General features: G+C 43.1%; 2 protein-coding genes across 2 annotated transcripts; both read left to right on the top strand.

Moving 5' to 3' along the window:
• Window positions 1–6,193, top strand: SNRPA1 (small nuclear ribonucleoprotein polypeptide A'). Its single transcript, XM_055815093.1, has 9 exons — window positions 1–164; window positions 887–1,034; window positions 1,574–1,652; window positions 2,032–2,078; window positions 2,781–2,883; window positions 3,431–3,510; window positions 4,789–4,864; window positions 5,282–5,375; window positions 5,985–6,193. The coding sequence occupies exons 1-9, from the start codon at window positions 83–85 to the stop codon at window positions 6,041–6,043; spliced, it is 768 nt and encodes a 255-aa protein (XP_055671068.1). The 5' UTR covers window positions 1–82; the 3' UTR covers window positions 6,044–6,193.
• Window positions 6,194–6,445: 252 nt separating this feature from the next.
• Window positions 6,446–13,039, top strand: SELENOS (selenoprotein S). Its single transcript, XM_055815101.1, has 6 exons — window positions 6,446–6,600; window positions 6,782–6,916; window positions 8,440–8,546; window positions 9,961–10,050; window positions 10,152–10,230; window positions 12,217–13,039. The coding sequence occupies exons 1-6, from the start codon at window positions 6,516–6,518 to the stop codon at window positions 12,294–12,296; spliced, it is 576 nt and encodes a 191-aa protein (XP_055671076.1). The 5' UTR covers window positions 6,446–6,515; the 3' UTR covers window positions 12,297–13,039.
• Window positions 13,040–13,638: the final 599 nt, after the last annotated feature.

The raw sequence follows: 13,638 nt of genomic DNA, 5'->3' as shown, positions 1-13,638 counted from the left end.
CGGCTGGGCGGCCTGGCGCGGCTCGGCGCTCGGCGGTGGGGCTGGTTCGGCGCGGGCTGGCGGCGCGGCGGGGCCCGGCGGGATGGTGAAGCTGACGGCGGAGCTGATCGAGCAGGCGGCGCAGTACACCAACGCCGTCCGCGACCGCGAGCTCGACCTGCGCGGTGCGCGGGCGCGGCGGGGCTCGGTCGGGGGGGGGGGGGGAGCGGCGGGGAGCCCACGGCCGTGGGTGGGTGGCGCGGCCTGTGCCGGCTGGCGGCCTGCAGGGGCGCAGGGCTGAGGGCTGTGATGGGGCCTGTGATGGGGCCTGGAGGGGGCTGTGTTGAGGCCTGGGGCCTGAGGGGGGCCTAGGCGGGCTTTTGATGGGGCTTGGGAGGCCTGTGATGGGGCTTAGGAGGGAGGGGGTCTGGGTTGGGGCCTAGGGGGCCTAGACGGGCCTGTGATGGGGCTTGGAGGGCCTGTGATGGGGCTTCGGGCCTTCAGTGGGCGGCAGGGCAGGGAAAGCCGGCGGGGGGGGGGTTGTTGGAGGGGCCTGCTGTGGCCGGGGGGTTTGGCGAGGGGAGGAGGTTAAAGAGGCCCCAGTGGCAGGAGAACCTCGGTGTGTGTGTGAGGGAGTGGGAATTAGGGGCTAGTGGTGGGGGTGGGACTTGGAGTGTTTCCTGAGGAGGAGGAAGAAGTATGCTTGGAACAGGCTGTGGGGGCTGTTGGCTTTGAGGGGGAGAGTTTGGTCTGTGAGTGATGTGGGGGAGAGTCATTCTGGAGGTGTTTAGGCTGAGACTATCTGCATTCTTGGTCCATCCTGATATGCCCCCTACACACTCTGTCTCATGCTTTGTTCCGCTTTCCTGTGCGTATCATCTAACTCTGTCTTATGCTCTCTCCCCAGGCTATAAAATCCCAGTTATTGAGAACTTGGGTGCCACTCTGGACCAGTTTGATGCAATTGATTTCTCTGACAATGAGATTCGTAAACTGGATGGATTCCCTCTGTTGAGAAGGCTGAAAACTCTTCTGATGAATAACAATAGGATTTGGTAAGCAGTTGTATTTTGGGCAGATGGGGCCCTGAGGCAGAGGTAAATGGTCTTGGGAGAGAAGTGTGCCTGCATCTTTTAGTGCTGGGTAGGTGTAGAAGTGTTAGTTTTGTGGGAGAAAAATTGGCCCTGAGTCCTGTATAAGTCCTCTTTGAGTTTCCTGGCACATTCCGTGCAAAAGTCAGTCTTTGTTCTTCAGACATCAATGAGATGCAGAATTTGAAATTTGGCCAAAACTTTGGATTTCATCAGTCATATAAAATCAAAATAAAGACAAGAAAACAGGGGTTTTCACCTGCAAGTGAATGAATGTAAATCTTATATTACGTCTAATACTTTTACACCAACAGCTGATATTTATTGCCAGCTTTATCAGAAAAAGTATTGTAGTGGATGCTAACCCAAACTTCTGCTAGTGTCAGACTGGGTTGTTTTACAGGGAGATCATCTGTGTTATCATATTTCTCTGTGTGTGTGTGTCTTTTCACCATTGCTACTTTCTGGCCTAAGTTAAACCTTTGGTATTTGTCCTTTTTTAGTCGGATTGGTGAAAACCTTGAACAGGCTCTGCCCAGCCTGACGGAGCTCATTCTTACCAACAACAACATTGCTGAATTGGTAAGCTATCAATGCAAGATAAATCTAAACAAGCTTAAGTTTTGTGTTTGTCATCTTTCTAAATGAACCTTTTTCCTGAGAATAGTGTTATATGCTTTTGTTAATAGTTGGTTGTTTTTCTTTAGAGTAATATCATATGGGTTTAGTAGTAGTAAATGGTGTACATATTTTAATGAACGTAAATCGCAGCATGCAGCGGAACAACAATCACAAAGTCTTAATGGGTTTCCTGTTAAACTAATTGCAGTAATTCTAATTAGTGCCAATTACTGATTCTCACTGGTCTCTAAAGTAGTTATGAGTTCAGGAACTTTGTTTTCAAATGTTTGATTTTTCACTAAATGGACTTAAGATTTCTTACTGTGTTCCCATTATGTAGGGTGAACTGGATCCACTATCAACTGTTAAATCATTGACTTACCTGAGGTAATTGGTCTTGAAAAGAAAACCTACTCTTTCTCTGCTGCTTGAACTGTGCTGCTGGCCTGGCTCTTTGCTTTGACCTGGAATGCTCTCCTTTTTATGACCTGTGACAGAACCTTTATGCCTAAGAATTGAATCGATAAACAGCATTTCCACTACACTTCAGAAATACCTGGTATTGAATGGGTGAGGCTTTCTAGTAGTGACAGGCTGTTGGACCAATGAAATGTAACATCTCTGTAAACCAATATGCAAGCGCTGAAGTAACCTTAACCTTTAAAAAACTAAAAACTAAAGGTTTAAACTGTTGTTACAAAATACAAAAATTAAAAAACTACTTTTCAGTAATGTTACATTTGGTATGAGGGACAAAAAAAGAAAAGCAGTTTGTGATTTTTTTGGTTGACCAGTGTCCAGGTAGGAGATGTGATGGTTTAGTTATTTGTTGGATTTTTTTAATATTTTGAGGTTGTTCTTTATGTTGTTCTTCAGTAAAATCTACTTAATTGATAAAGTGCAAGGATTTACTATAGTTTTTATAATATCGAAGAACAGTGTTACTATGCATATTTAATGCTGTTATTTTTTGTCCGTTATAGTAGAAGGTACATGAATGCATTTTAAGTATACTAATGTATTTCAAGATACATGTTTTAAAAAATATTTTATATTAAGAACCTCTTTATAACCTTTATTTACTTATAGCATTTTAAGGAATCCTGTAACAAATAAGAAGCATTACAGATTGTATGTAATCCACAAAGTTCCCCAGGTCAGAGTGCTGGATTTTCAAAAAGTGAAACTCAAAGTAAGTCTCTTTTCTTTTGATTTAGCACAAGATGAATTCCTCTTTTTTTCATATTACATTCTTGACAATTCAGCTGTAACAGTAAGCTTTTTGCCATAGTTGTAAGTTGTATTGAAACTATGTGTCATAAGTGGCTCTAAAACATGCTTTTTGTTTTCTTTCATGGTTTCATTCTGTTAAGGATATGGTCTGTTTGTTTATGTTTAATTAAGTATTAGTACCTTTGTTTGTTTAGTCTGAATCTTTTCTGGCCCTCTGGTGTTGGTAGAAAGACAGACCTCTAGAGAAAGAAATGAGCAATTGCAGCATAACCCTCTGCTTTCAGTGAAGATGAATGTGGGGAAGAGTTCTTACTTTTAAGAGCGCTAGGTTGATATGTCTTGAGTCTGAGTGTTTGGGCCGTGTTTATGTGCGTGTTCTTACATCTAGTCTCCACATGCCAGTGTTCACTGATGAAGATGAGCCAAAGCGTCTTTCTTTGCAAAGACAGCAGTTTTGCAAAATGCAATGTTCTTAAATTAACTTTGTGTGTGTGGTATCGCTGTAGGAGCGACAGGAGGCAGAGAAAATGTTCAAGGGCAAACGGGGTGCACAGCTTGCAAAGGATATTGCCAGGAGAACAAAAACGTAAGATAAAAAAACCAAATTTACACTGGCGTTCTCCTTCAGAAACACCACTTTCTTTGTGTGGTATTAGGCAGTAAACTGAAACATCAGCTACTGGCAAGGGTGCCTTAAGAGCTTTGGTAGCTAGAAGTGCCTTGTCAAAGCATCCCGATTTTTGGATGGTGTTGAATACATCTCAGAAACATTTTTGAAAGAGATGTTTGGTCAGGGTGGATTGAGTTAAGTCAACAAGCAGGAAACCTTAATTTTATTTTTTCTTTTTGTTATTTAACTGCAGAGAGGTGGTTATTGTTTATTTTGTTGTTTGTTTCTTTTTTCCATAGATGATTGTTAACTGATTTTTTTTTTTTTTTCCTGTGGAATATAAGCTGCAAAATCTGGTGTAGTTAGGAGGATAAATGCAGATGAGAATCTTTTAGTTATTACAAATCTATGTTTATTTAGTTTAATTCTTAAGTGATACATCATATATTTTGTTTAATCTTTCATCAACCTATTTGGAAATCAGAATTTGGATCATATATGGCAACAGCATTTCCAAATTCATAGTTAAATAAGCCACCTTGAACGTATTTAACATTTAAAACTATAATAAATGCATTCTAGCTGTATTTTATGAGTGGAAAGAGGTTCAGCTCTGTGACAGTTCTAGAATAAGTAGGTGATTGAACTTAATAGCTCAATAAACACGTGAAGAAAATCAGTGTGGCTGCAGAAGAGGTTGCAGCTCTCTGAGGCTGTGTCAGCACTTCAGGAAATTCTTTCCAGCTGATCAGCCTGTAACATCCGTTTTCGCATACTACAGATTTTTTCTTTTTTTTTTCTTAAAGCTGCAGCAGATAACCTTTTTCTTCTAAGTGTTAAGATCACATGCAGTCTAGTGTAGGCTTTTACACAGGCTGTGTACTTTACACTAGATGTGAGAACAGGAAAGGCGATTTCAGTTACTCTCTATTTATCCACCCTGCTTTTGTAATGGTGACAGACCATTTGAGTGTTCAACAACATCCAAATTGAATAGCTTTTGTCAGCTGCTTAATTCATAAAGTTAAGGTCTGCCTCTCTTTACGAGCAGATGAAAAGGTGGGTGGGGAGTGGGAAATGGAACGAGGACAAGTTGCTGGTGTTTCTGAAGGAGGCAATTCTTCACTGTATCAGTTTGTTAACAAAGATAAGATACTACACTTGATTGAATGAAATGCTTCCAAACCTGCTTTGGAAGTTAGAGAAGCACGTACTCTTCAAAAGGTGTAATGGGTCTGTATTTTTTCTTGGAAGCTTCAATCCAGGTGCTGGTCTGCCAACTGATAAAAAGAAAGCTGGGCCTTCCCCTGGGGATGTTGAGGCGATTAAGGTAAATGTGTCAGGACAGTAGGCAAATGTGGAGGAGAAAAACTGTTGTGGATCCAAACTGAACAAATGTGTCCTTCCTCCTGGCAACCCCGACTCTGTTGGGGTGAATACAGCAGTGTGTCCTAACTTTGCTTTAGGTGCTTTTTCTGTAATTTTTCTTCTGTTACAACATACTTGGGTTTTGAGAGCTTAAATGAAACACTGGTCTGAGAGTTCTTCCAGGTCAGAGCAGCTTGTTTAATAAGGAGGAGAAGAAAGATTGTGCTTTGCAATTTATAGTTTTCTAGAACTAGGAATTTTGCAGAACTTCCTGTGGAAGCTTAGTGTCATTTAACTGGAAAAAAATTTGTTCTTATGTTTAAACAGACTGACATACTGTATGTGAAGATTCATCGTGTTCTTTTGTCTGTTTTTTTAGACTGCTATAGCAAATGCTACAACTTTGGCTGAAGTGGAGCGACTGAAAGGCTTACTACAGGCTGGTCAGATTCCTGGCAGAGAACGAAAATCAGGTAACTCTATACTTATATTACTTTTGTTTCCCAAACAGAATCTACCTCTTTGCTGCTTCCTGATGCTTTACGTGGTCTCAGTAGGGAGTTATGTTGGAAGGGGCAAAGAGTTAGAGAACTGAAAAAATGGTTTAAAACGAGTGTAACTTTTATCTAGTCAGTATGACACTGAGCCGCATCTGTAATGCTCTGTAGTTGGCATAATACCTGCCTGGCCTCTGGAGGTTCCGGGCTGTTACCTGGGCTCCCTAGAGCAAGGTGCCAGACATCAGCCTGAAGTGCTTTGCTGCATGGCTAACTCCAAATGCTTCACCCCAGTTATTTAAAAAAATGAGATTAATTACAAAGGATATCTGGAGTCTGTTGTTCTAAGGAGTAGTGCCTCAGGTGGCGCTACAGGAGCATGTCTCTGGGAGGTCTCTGCACCCACAAACCTTAACTGCAGACTGGCAGTACTGCCTGTTTGCTGCCTGTTAGTGCTACGTGGGTTTTTCTTTCTGGTTCACGTTAATGAGCTGCCCCTCTTCAGAGGGGTGACAATACTGTCCCTGTGGGAAAGGAAACTAACGCGTGCGGTAACCGCCCTAAGCGCCTGTCGTGCCCTTTCAGGCCCGTCGGAGGACGGTGAGGAAGAAATGGAGGAGGACGCAGTTCCCAACGGCTCGTAGGCCCGGGCCGCGCCCGGCGCTTCTCCCCCGGCGCCCGCTGCTGTCATAGGCCGGTCTCCGTGCGGGGGCTCGGGCCAGCCCCGCCGCGGGCAGGCGCCCCCGCCCGCTGTCCTTGAGCATTTCGCCGGTCAATAAAACGTTTCCTTTTTCTCCCGGTGGTGACGCGTTCCCTGCCCGGTACCGGGCCGCCGGCGCGCCCGGAAGGGGCTGCGGGCCGGCCATGGCGGCTGGAGGGGGAGGAGCCCTTCCTGTCCGCCCTGATTGGCTCCCCTGCGCCTTCCCATCTCTCATTGGCTGGCAGGGCCGCGGTACCACCCATCCTGCTGCCGTGTTCCCATTGGCCCGCGGGGGGGGGGGGGGGAAGCGTCGCTTTCTGGTTGGTCCTCTGGCCGTGAGGTGGTGGGGGACGAGGAGGGCGGTGATTGGCGCAGCCTGAGTGGGGCGGCTGCCGGGCGTGAGGCGGCGGCGGGCGATGGAGCTGGGGGGCGGTGGGCCCGCGGCGGGCCCCGGCCCGGCGGCGCTGGGGCGGGGGGGCCTCGAGTTCCTGCAGCACACGGGTGAGGGGCCGCCGGGGCCGGGGGGGTGTCCCGGGCTGAGGGGAGGTGAGGGCGGGCGGGCTGAGGGCGGCCCAGCGGAGCTGCCCGCCCGCTGAGGAGAGGAGCCGCGTCCCGCTCCTCCCGGCTGGGTGGGCTCCCAGCCCCACTGCCTGCGCTCACCTCCGGCTTGTCCCCGTCCCAGTGGGCTCCCTGCTGGCCAACTATGGCTGGTACATCCTCCTGGCCGCCGTCGCCATCTATTTCCTCGTCCAGAAGATCTCTCAGGGCCTGGCGGGGAGGCCCGGCAGCCTGGCGGCAGCGGCTGACGCAGCGGTGGGTGAGTAAACGCGAGCTGGCGCTGGAGCGGGGCGGGGGGGGGGGCGGCGCCCTCAGGGGCTTTATTTCATAACGACGGCAAAGAGATTCGGTTCTGAGGGCCTGTAACCGGCAGCCGTCGTGTCACAGCGTCCCTGGGGACAGGCTGGGCCCAGGGAAGTGCCCCTGGAGGGCCGCCTCCCAGAGCAGCGCGGTGGGGAGTGAAGGAGCGGGGCCTGGCGGGACGAGGGGACAGCTGGGCCCTGGCGGCAGGAGCTGAGGGAATGGTGGTTAAAAGTAGTTGTGGCAGTTATCAAGTAACTTTTACCTTTTGTCAAACAAACCCAAAACATCCACATCGAAATACTGTGTGTGTGTGTGAAATATTTTGATTTTTTTTTTTTTTTTAATAATACTCATAATCTATCTCTCCTTTCAGTTATTCCTTCACAGTTGCTTCTCTGGCAGGATTGTGTACCTTTGGGGTGTAACTGCCTCTTGCCTGTGTTACCTTCTCAAGTGGGGCATAGGTTGTTTCCTGCAGGGTTGTGATCCTGCCTCGTTTGGAGACTGGCTGCCGTGAAGCACAGGCTGTGCTTACAGATCTGTCAAAACAATAAGGGCTTGGCCACGCCAACATGGAATTGTTGGTGTCATGGAATCACCAATTCCTTTGCCATGTTGGCATGGCAGTACATGGGGCCCCAGAAAATATTACTTAGATGCCCTTATCCCACTGGTGTTCTTTTTTTAATGCTAATTAAATCTTGATCTAATAGCCGAAACTGCCTATAAAATGAAATCACTGAAAGTACTGAAATTTCTTTTACATATTAATCCCTGGATAGTAGCAAATGTACAAGTAGACAAACGAGTGTGTAGACACTTCAGCTACTGGAAAAAAAGATGGCAATATTTGCTTTTCTTTGGGTATAATTTTTCTTTTGACTTCTCCTAAAGGCCAGTCATGAAGAGAAGTGGTGGTTCAATGTAGATTTTCTGAGACTGCCAGTTTTCTGTTGAGATATGTGTGATATTTTTAAGTAATTTTTCTGCTGATGGAGCACATTAAATCTGCCAGTGATTTGCTGCCATAATGAAACAAAGCAGGGCCAATTGCCAGAAGGAGTAGGAGTGAATGTGGGCTGGTTGCCTCATGCTTCTGTGTAAAAGAAGTTCTCTGGGTAAAAATGGAATCCCTGCAAAGCATGGGTAATATCTCTGAATTTATTTGTATCAAACAAATCCTTCAGAAATAGAAGGAAGTATGCTAGAAGTGTGACTTCTAATTTTTCATGGATTTGTTACATCTGTGTCCTTATTCATTATAATCCCATTAAAGTAATTGCTCAAAAATATTAGTGTTACGAAATTTAAATCAGTGTATAAATTACTGTAAAAGATTATCTGGAAACTGAACTTGAGCTGTGATTTTCTGCAAAACAGCTGCAGGGAGAGATGTGAGCCTTTTCTTATTGCAATTCCTTGAGGTTAACATCTACAATTTATTTTGAATAGCTTTGCAAACTTTTTCCAATTTCCTAGAACCGGATGTGGTGGTTAGAAGGCAGGAAGCTTTGGCAGCAGCTCGCCTCAGGATGCAAGAGGAGTTGAATGCACAAGCAGAAAGATACAAAGAAAAACACAGACAGGTAACCAGAGAGCGTTTCTTTCTTTAACTCATAAATTTGTAATCAAGTATTTGGCTGCTGTTATAGAAAGGTTTATTCCATGCTAGATACCAGAAGAATAGGAGACTCGCTCTGTGCTGGAATGTCAGTGGTGGGTTTTTCCCACCCTCGTTTACCTGGACCACTTTTGATAGGGTCTGATCCACAGAGCAGTAATGGGTAGTAGGTATCACGATGGACCTCCAGTAATACAAACATATGCTGTAGTGACCTGATGCCTTGATGCTCTTTGTTGATTAGGGTGATTAATACATATAGTATTCTGCTGCTTCCTGAAGTAACTGGTCTCTGTGGCACTTGCTTCTCTGCAAGTAATTATGTGTGGGGGCCATTGTGGGCCTGATCTTTTTTTTTTTTTTTTTTTATTTTATTTTTTCAGGCAAATCTGTACTTAGAGAAACTTGGTGATGTGAACAATAAATGGCTGGAGGGGATTTACTGGCATTTAGATTAACTGTACTACTGCATACATGTATTTTCTGTTCTTAATGACAAATACAAGTTCTTAGAAATGTAGCTTAGCATTGCTGTAATTCGATGGGTTGAACTTCAGCCTGAGATAGTGAGGAATAGTGTATTGCTATATGGGGCAGCACAGAGAAGCAGATATGAATCAGCATGGTGATAATATTGCTCATTAATCCCAACTCTTCTTCTGTTTTTACTTTTGCAGTCAGATACATTCAGCCCTCTGTTTATAGCTGATGCTTCAAGAAATGTTAGTAGTTAAAAACTAATGAAAAGTGATATTGTGGAAGGAAATAGCCACTGTGTGGAAAATCTAGGTCTAGTGTGTGTGGAATTGGGGAGCTTTGCTTTCTTTGACTGGATGGAGTAGCTACCTCGTTTCCTCTCTGTTTGTTGAGAAGGCGGCAGTCTGTCTTAACTACTAATTTATTTGGTTTTGTGGATAAATTGCTTTAGAAGAGAGCTGCGAGAACTGTTGATAATGTATATTGGGATGTAAATATGTAGATGGCTGTCTTGTCCATTCGAAAAACTTCTTTTTCTGCAGAACCCTACATTGTGTATTAAATTGCTATCATACGCAATATTCTTTCCTTGGTACTTTTTATAAACTCAGGACTTAAGCTTGCTGCTTAGTTCTGTTTTACTTTCAAAATGTTTTTAATCATCAAGTGGGCAAAAGAAGCTGCAGACACAGTCCGTATATATTGAGGAGGGGTGGTTGTTCTATGCTTAGGAAGATGTGGATGTTTAAAAAAGTAAATGTTTCCATAAGCTTGGAGATAACTGCATCAGATAAAGATAGATGCCTTGATTTTTGATGAGTCTGTTGTAGCTGTTTCTGTACCACTGGCAATTCTATCAGTTCTGAAATCTTAGTCTTGCATATCTTGAATTTGTTCTGTAGCTTGAAGAAGAGAAGCGAAGGCAGAAGATAGCAATGTGGGAAAGTATGCAAGAAGGAAAAAGCTATAAAGGAAACCTGAAACTGAATCAGGTAACAGCTGTGTTAATCAGGTTACAATTATGTTTATGTGATTAGATTAGCTGAAATTCATGTTGATTACATTCTGAGTAACTTTTTGCTTTTGTGAACAGCAAGAAGTAGAATCTGGTGCCTCCACCTCATCAGCAGTCCCAAAATCTAAACCAAACAAAAAGCCCTTGCGAGGAGGTGGTAAGTATGGAATCCTTAAGATATTCTGAGTTGAAACAGAGCATTTATCCAGCTACACACATAGTCATTGTACATTTTTTTCCCCCTCCTTCAAGGAGGAAACAAAATGTGCCTTACAAATGAGCTCTTTATCTTTAATTAGTGTGGTCTGCTTTGCAATTTGTGCAAAAATTAGCAGGAAGTTTCTATGGTGCTTTTCCTCAGGAAAACAGTGTTTCAATTTTCTTGTAAATGCTTTTGCCATAATTTACTGAGATTTTTGTTACTCAAAGTTATTGATTCTTACCATATTCCTGGCATTCCTCCCGCATTATTGTAAAAGCTCAATAATTTGTTAGCTAGTCTGTCTTTCAGCCACCTGTAGTACGATCTAAATAGAGGAAGAGGATGTTTTACTTTGTATTACGTTGAAGATGAAAGACTTCATTATGCAAAATGTGGCCTTATTTATCAGATATCGCAATAATGACCTATTGAATATATAGATCCTGCAGTTATATAAACTCTTATTAACTCTTGCAAACCACCAGAGACTCTTTATCATTGCACTCACTGTCAATTGCTGAAATGATCTTGATGGATGAACTGCTTTCTATGGCCCTACATAGCCCACGTTAGGATCACTGCCATTATCGGCCATGCAGCTGGTCCCCTTTCTCTCCTCTTGACCAGACAGCCTGTGCTATACCTGCAAGTGCTAATTTGGGTACAGTATTTTAATTACAATTTTCCATAGTGGAAGGGAATCATCTAGACAGCCTTAATCATATCAGGCTAAAAGGGAAATCCACTTAGGGTGCAGTGCTGAGTAAGTCACTTGGTTAAATATATGAAGCTTAAAGATTCTTGATTAAACATGTTAAACCTCAATAACAGTGCAGTGCTGAAATGTCTGCTTTGAATATTTTTACTGATAACATCTGAAGGAAGTGACCAAATGATTTGTCTTATGTTACCTAATATGAGTGCAGTCTAATGTCTGATCCTGTCAAATATCTTTTATAGCTCTTGTGGAGGATATTTAGTGCTATGGGGGATGAGAAATGCATGGGTAATAGCTGTGCTAAGAACCAAGATCGGGGCAGCTAGGTTGAAGCACCCTTCCAGCTGCTACATGTCATAGTTTCATCCTAAGCAAACCTTTCCTTAAGTAATAGATTATAGAATTAGAGGTTGTCTTATGCGGTAGATCAGCGTGAAGGGAAAGAACCATCTGCCCTATTCTGCTGCTGAATTAATCTAGGAAGCAGAACTTGGCTAGTATGAGAAAAGCAAACTTCAGTGATGCTTGAAGTTTCAATGGAACAGGTTTCTTTGAAACCTGCTTGGTTAGCAACGCTACTAGGTTTTCAGTTGTCTTTTTCTTTGCCTTGTACAAAACAAATTGGGGATGTTTGCCAAGTTTTATCTTTCTGCGTATGTACTTGAAGTTGGCTGTAGTTACAGCGTTAGGATGTTCAACTAAAGTATCTGTTGCCTTACTGCATACAGTGGCCTTTTCGAATTCTTTAAAAAGTGTCTTACAGTAGTGAGTGGATTTACCTTTTGACCTTCAGAGTCTTCCTTGCAGGACTGGAATAAAAGATTATTTTAAGTCCCTTTTAACTATTAGGGCACTTGCGGAACAGATACACTTTTAAAGAGTTTACTGTAAGAGTTACTGTTGCTGCTCTGTTTATTCTGCAGAGCAGCATTAAAGCTTTAGTGCAGATTTAAGAGAAATTAAATAGTAATTAATCCACATTGATCAAATTAAACCACAGGTGTTTTAATTTTGCAATGGCTTTTACTATTAGAACTACAAAAAGAAATTATCTTAAGTCTGGATATTTTCTCTGCTTTTGTTTTCCTTAAAATGTTGCCTATGTAGTAAGCATAAACAAGGTGGAAATAACTGTGAGACTTATTTTTGGTGTTCCTTGTATATTGGTGAAGGCCTGTTGAGGATGAATATTAATATGATGGGTTTCTCCTCTGTACTTCTAGGCTATAACCCCCTGTCTGGAGAAGGAGGTGGAACTTGTTCCTGGAGACCAGGCCGGAGAGGCCCGTCAGCAGGTGGATGAGGCTAACCTCCCTAGTGTCTCATGTCACTAGCAGGCTTGATCTTACCCACTGTCTAACTGCCTACAGTTTGCATGTCACAGTGACTCCTTTGGGATTGGGTTTAGGGCAGGTGTTACCTTCAAAACAAATTTACACTATTTCCAAATAGTAATGCAAAAGCTAATACTACACAAGAAAAATCCTCATAGAGGGGCTGGAGAAAGAAATAATTTCAGTGTAATCAGTTAATTTTCACTCTTCTGTAGAGAGGAACCATAGTCTCCAGCCAAGGTGAATCACCTGGGATTGTGAGATTGGGGTTCTGTGGCTGGCTATTTGAAAATCTGGCCTCAGGCAAATTTAATTATCTATGCTCAGTTTACCTCTGTAAAATGAGGATATTTACCATCCTTAGACATGTGTTACCAGATCTATTGTGTTTTGCTGGAAGGTACTTTAGAGGGAAAGAGTATTATCATTGGCAGATACCTTGAATTTTAGGCAGAGGGACTTTCAGAAAAAAACCAGATGAACTGCCAAACACCATGGATTTGCAGTGAAGGCCAGTTATTGCAGGAGAGTCTCTGTGACAAGCTACCTTGAATGATGTTTTCCTTATAAATGGTAAACAAACCAGTGAGGATTACTGATGCTAGACAGCAGATGGGGGGTTTCTTGCTATTCTTTTTTTTTTTTTAATTTCACCTGCTTTGTAAAAACAAAATACGATTAATATTAAATATAATTGCAAACAAATAATGTATCTAGTATTTACAGTCTTGTGGTTTTCTACAGCATCTTTTTATATAGAAGGCATATATTCTAGTGCAATAAATGTGTATAAAGCAAGATGAGAGATCAAATGAAATTAGTTTCATTTGACTGCCACCATAAACAAAAGAGTTTCTTCAGCTGTTCTTTTTGGCTTTTAACAGTTTTGTTTTATTTGGGTGTTCTATGTTCCAAACCATGCTTTTACAAGAATGACTTCCGAGTTAAGACAAGTCAAGTTTTCCCAGGTTTAAAAAGTGAAACTCCCTGTTCTCTTCCACACCCCCTGTAAGTGTGGTTCTGAAATTGGATAGACTGCATTACTGGTTGTTAAGCTCTCCAGCTGTACTTGAATCTAAATCAAGAAAACATGTAACAAAGCATGCTCTAATAGAGCAGAGTGGGTTTCTTTACAAATAACTGTCGACCAGTAGGGTTTGAGGAGGAGGGTATTTGTGGGCATGGTCAACTTAAACACTGCAGGGTACTCAAAGGGGAAAAAGCCCAAACTGTGCTGAGATCTGCCTGTTGTGAGCAGCAGGGCTGTGTATGGCTTTAGCAGTGCAGTATCAGGGTTACACCCTGGGGACA

This window comes from Falco peregrinus, chromosome 1, assembly GCF_023634155.1.
Source record: "Falco peregrinus isolate bFalPer1 chromosome 1, bFalPer1.pri, whole genome shotgun sequence".
Classification (NCBI taxonomy): domain Eukaryota; kingdom Metazoa; phylum Chordata; class Aves; order Falconiformes; family Falconidae; genus Falco; species Falco peregrinus.
The sequence above is the reverse complement of the archived record's forward strand: the minus strand, read 5'-3'. Positions and strand labels throughout refer to the sequence as shown.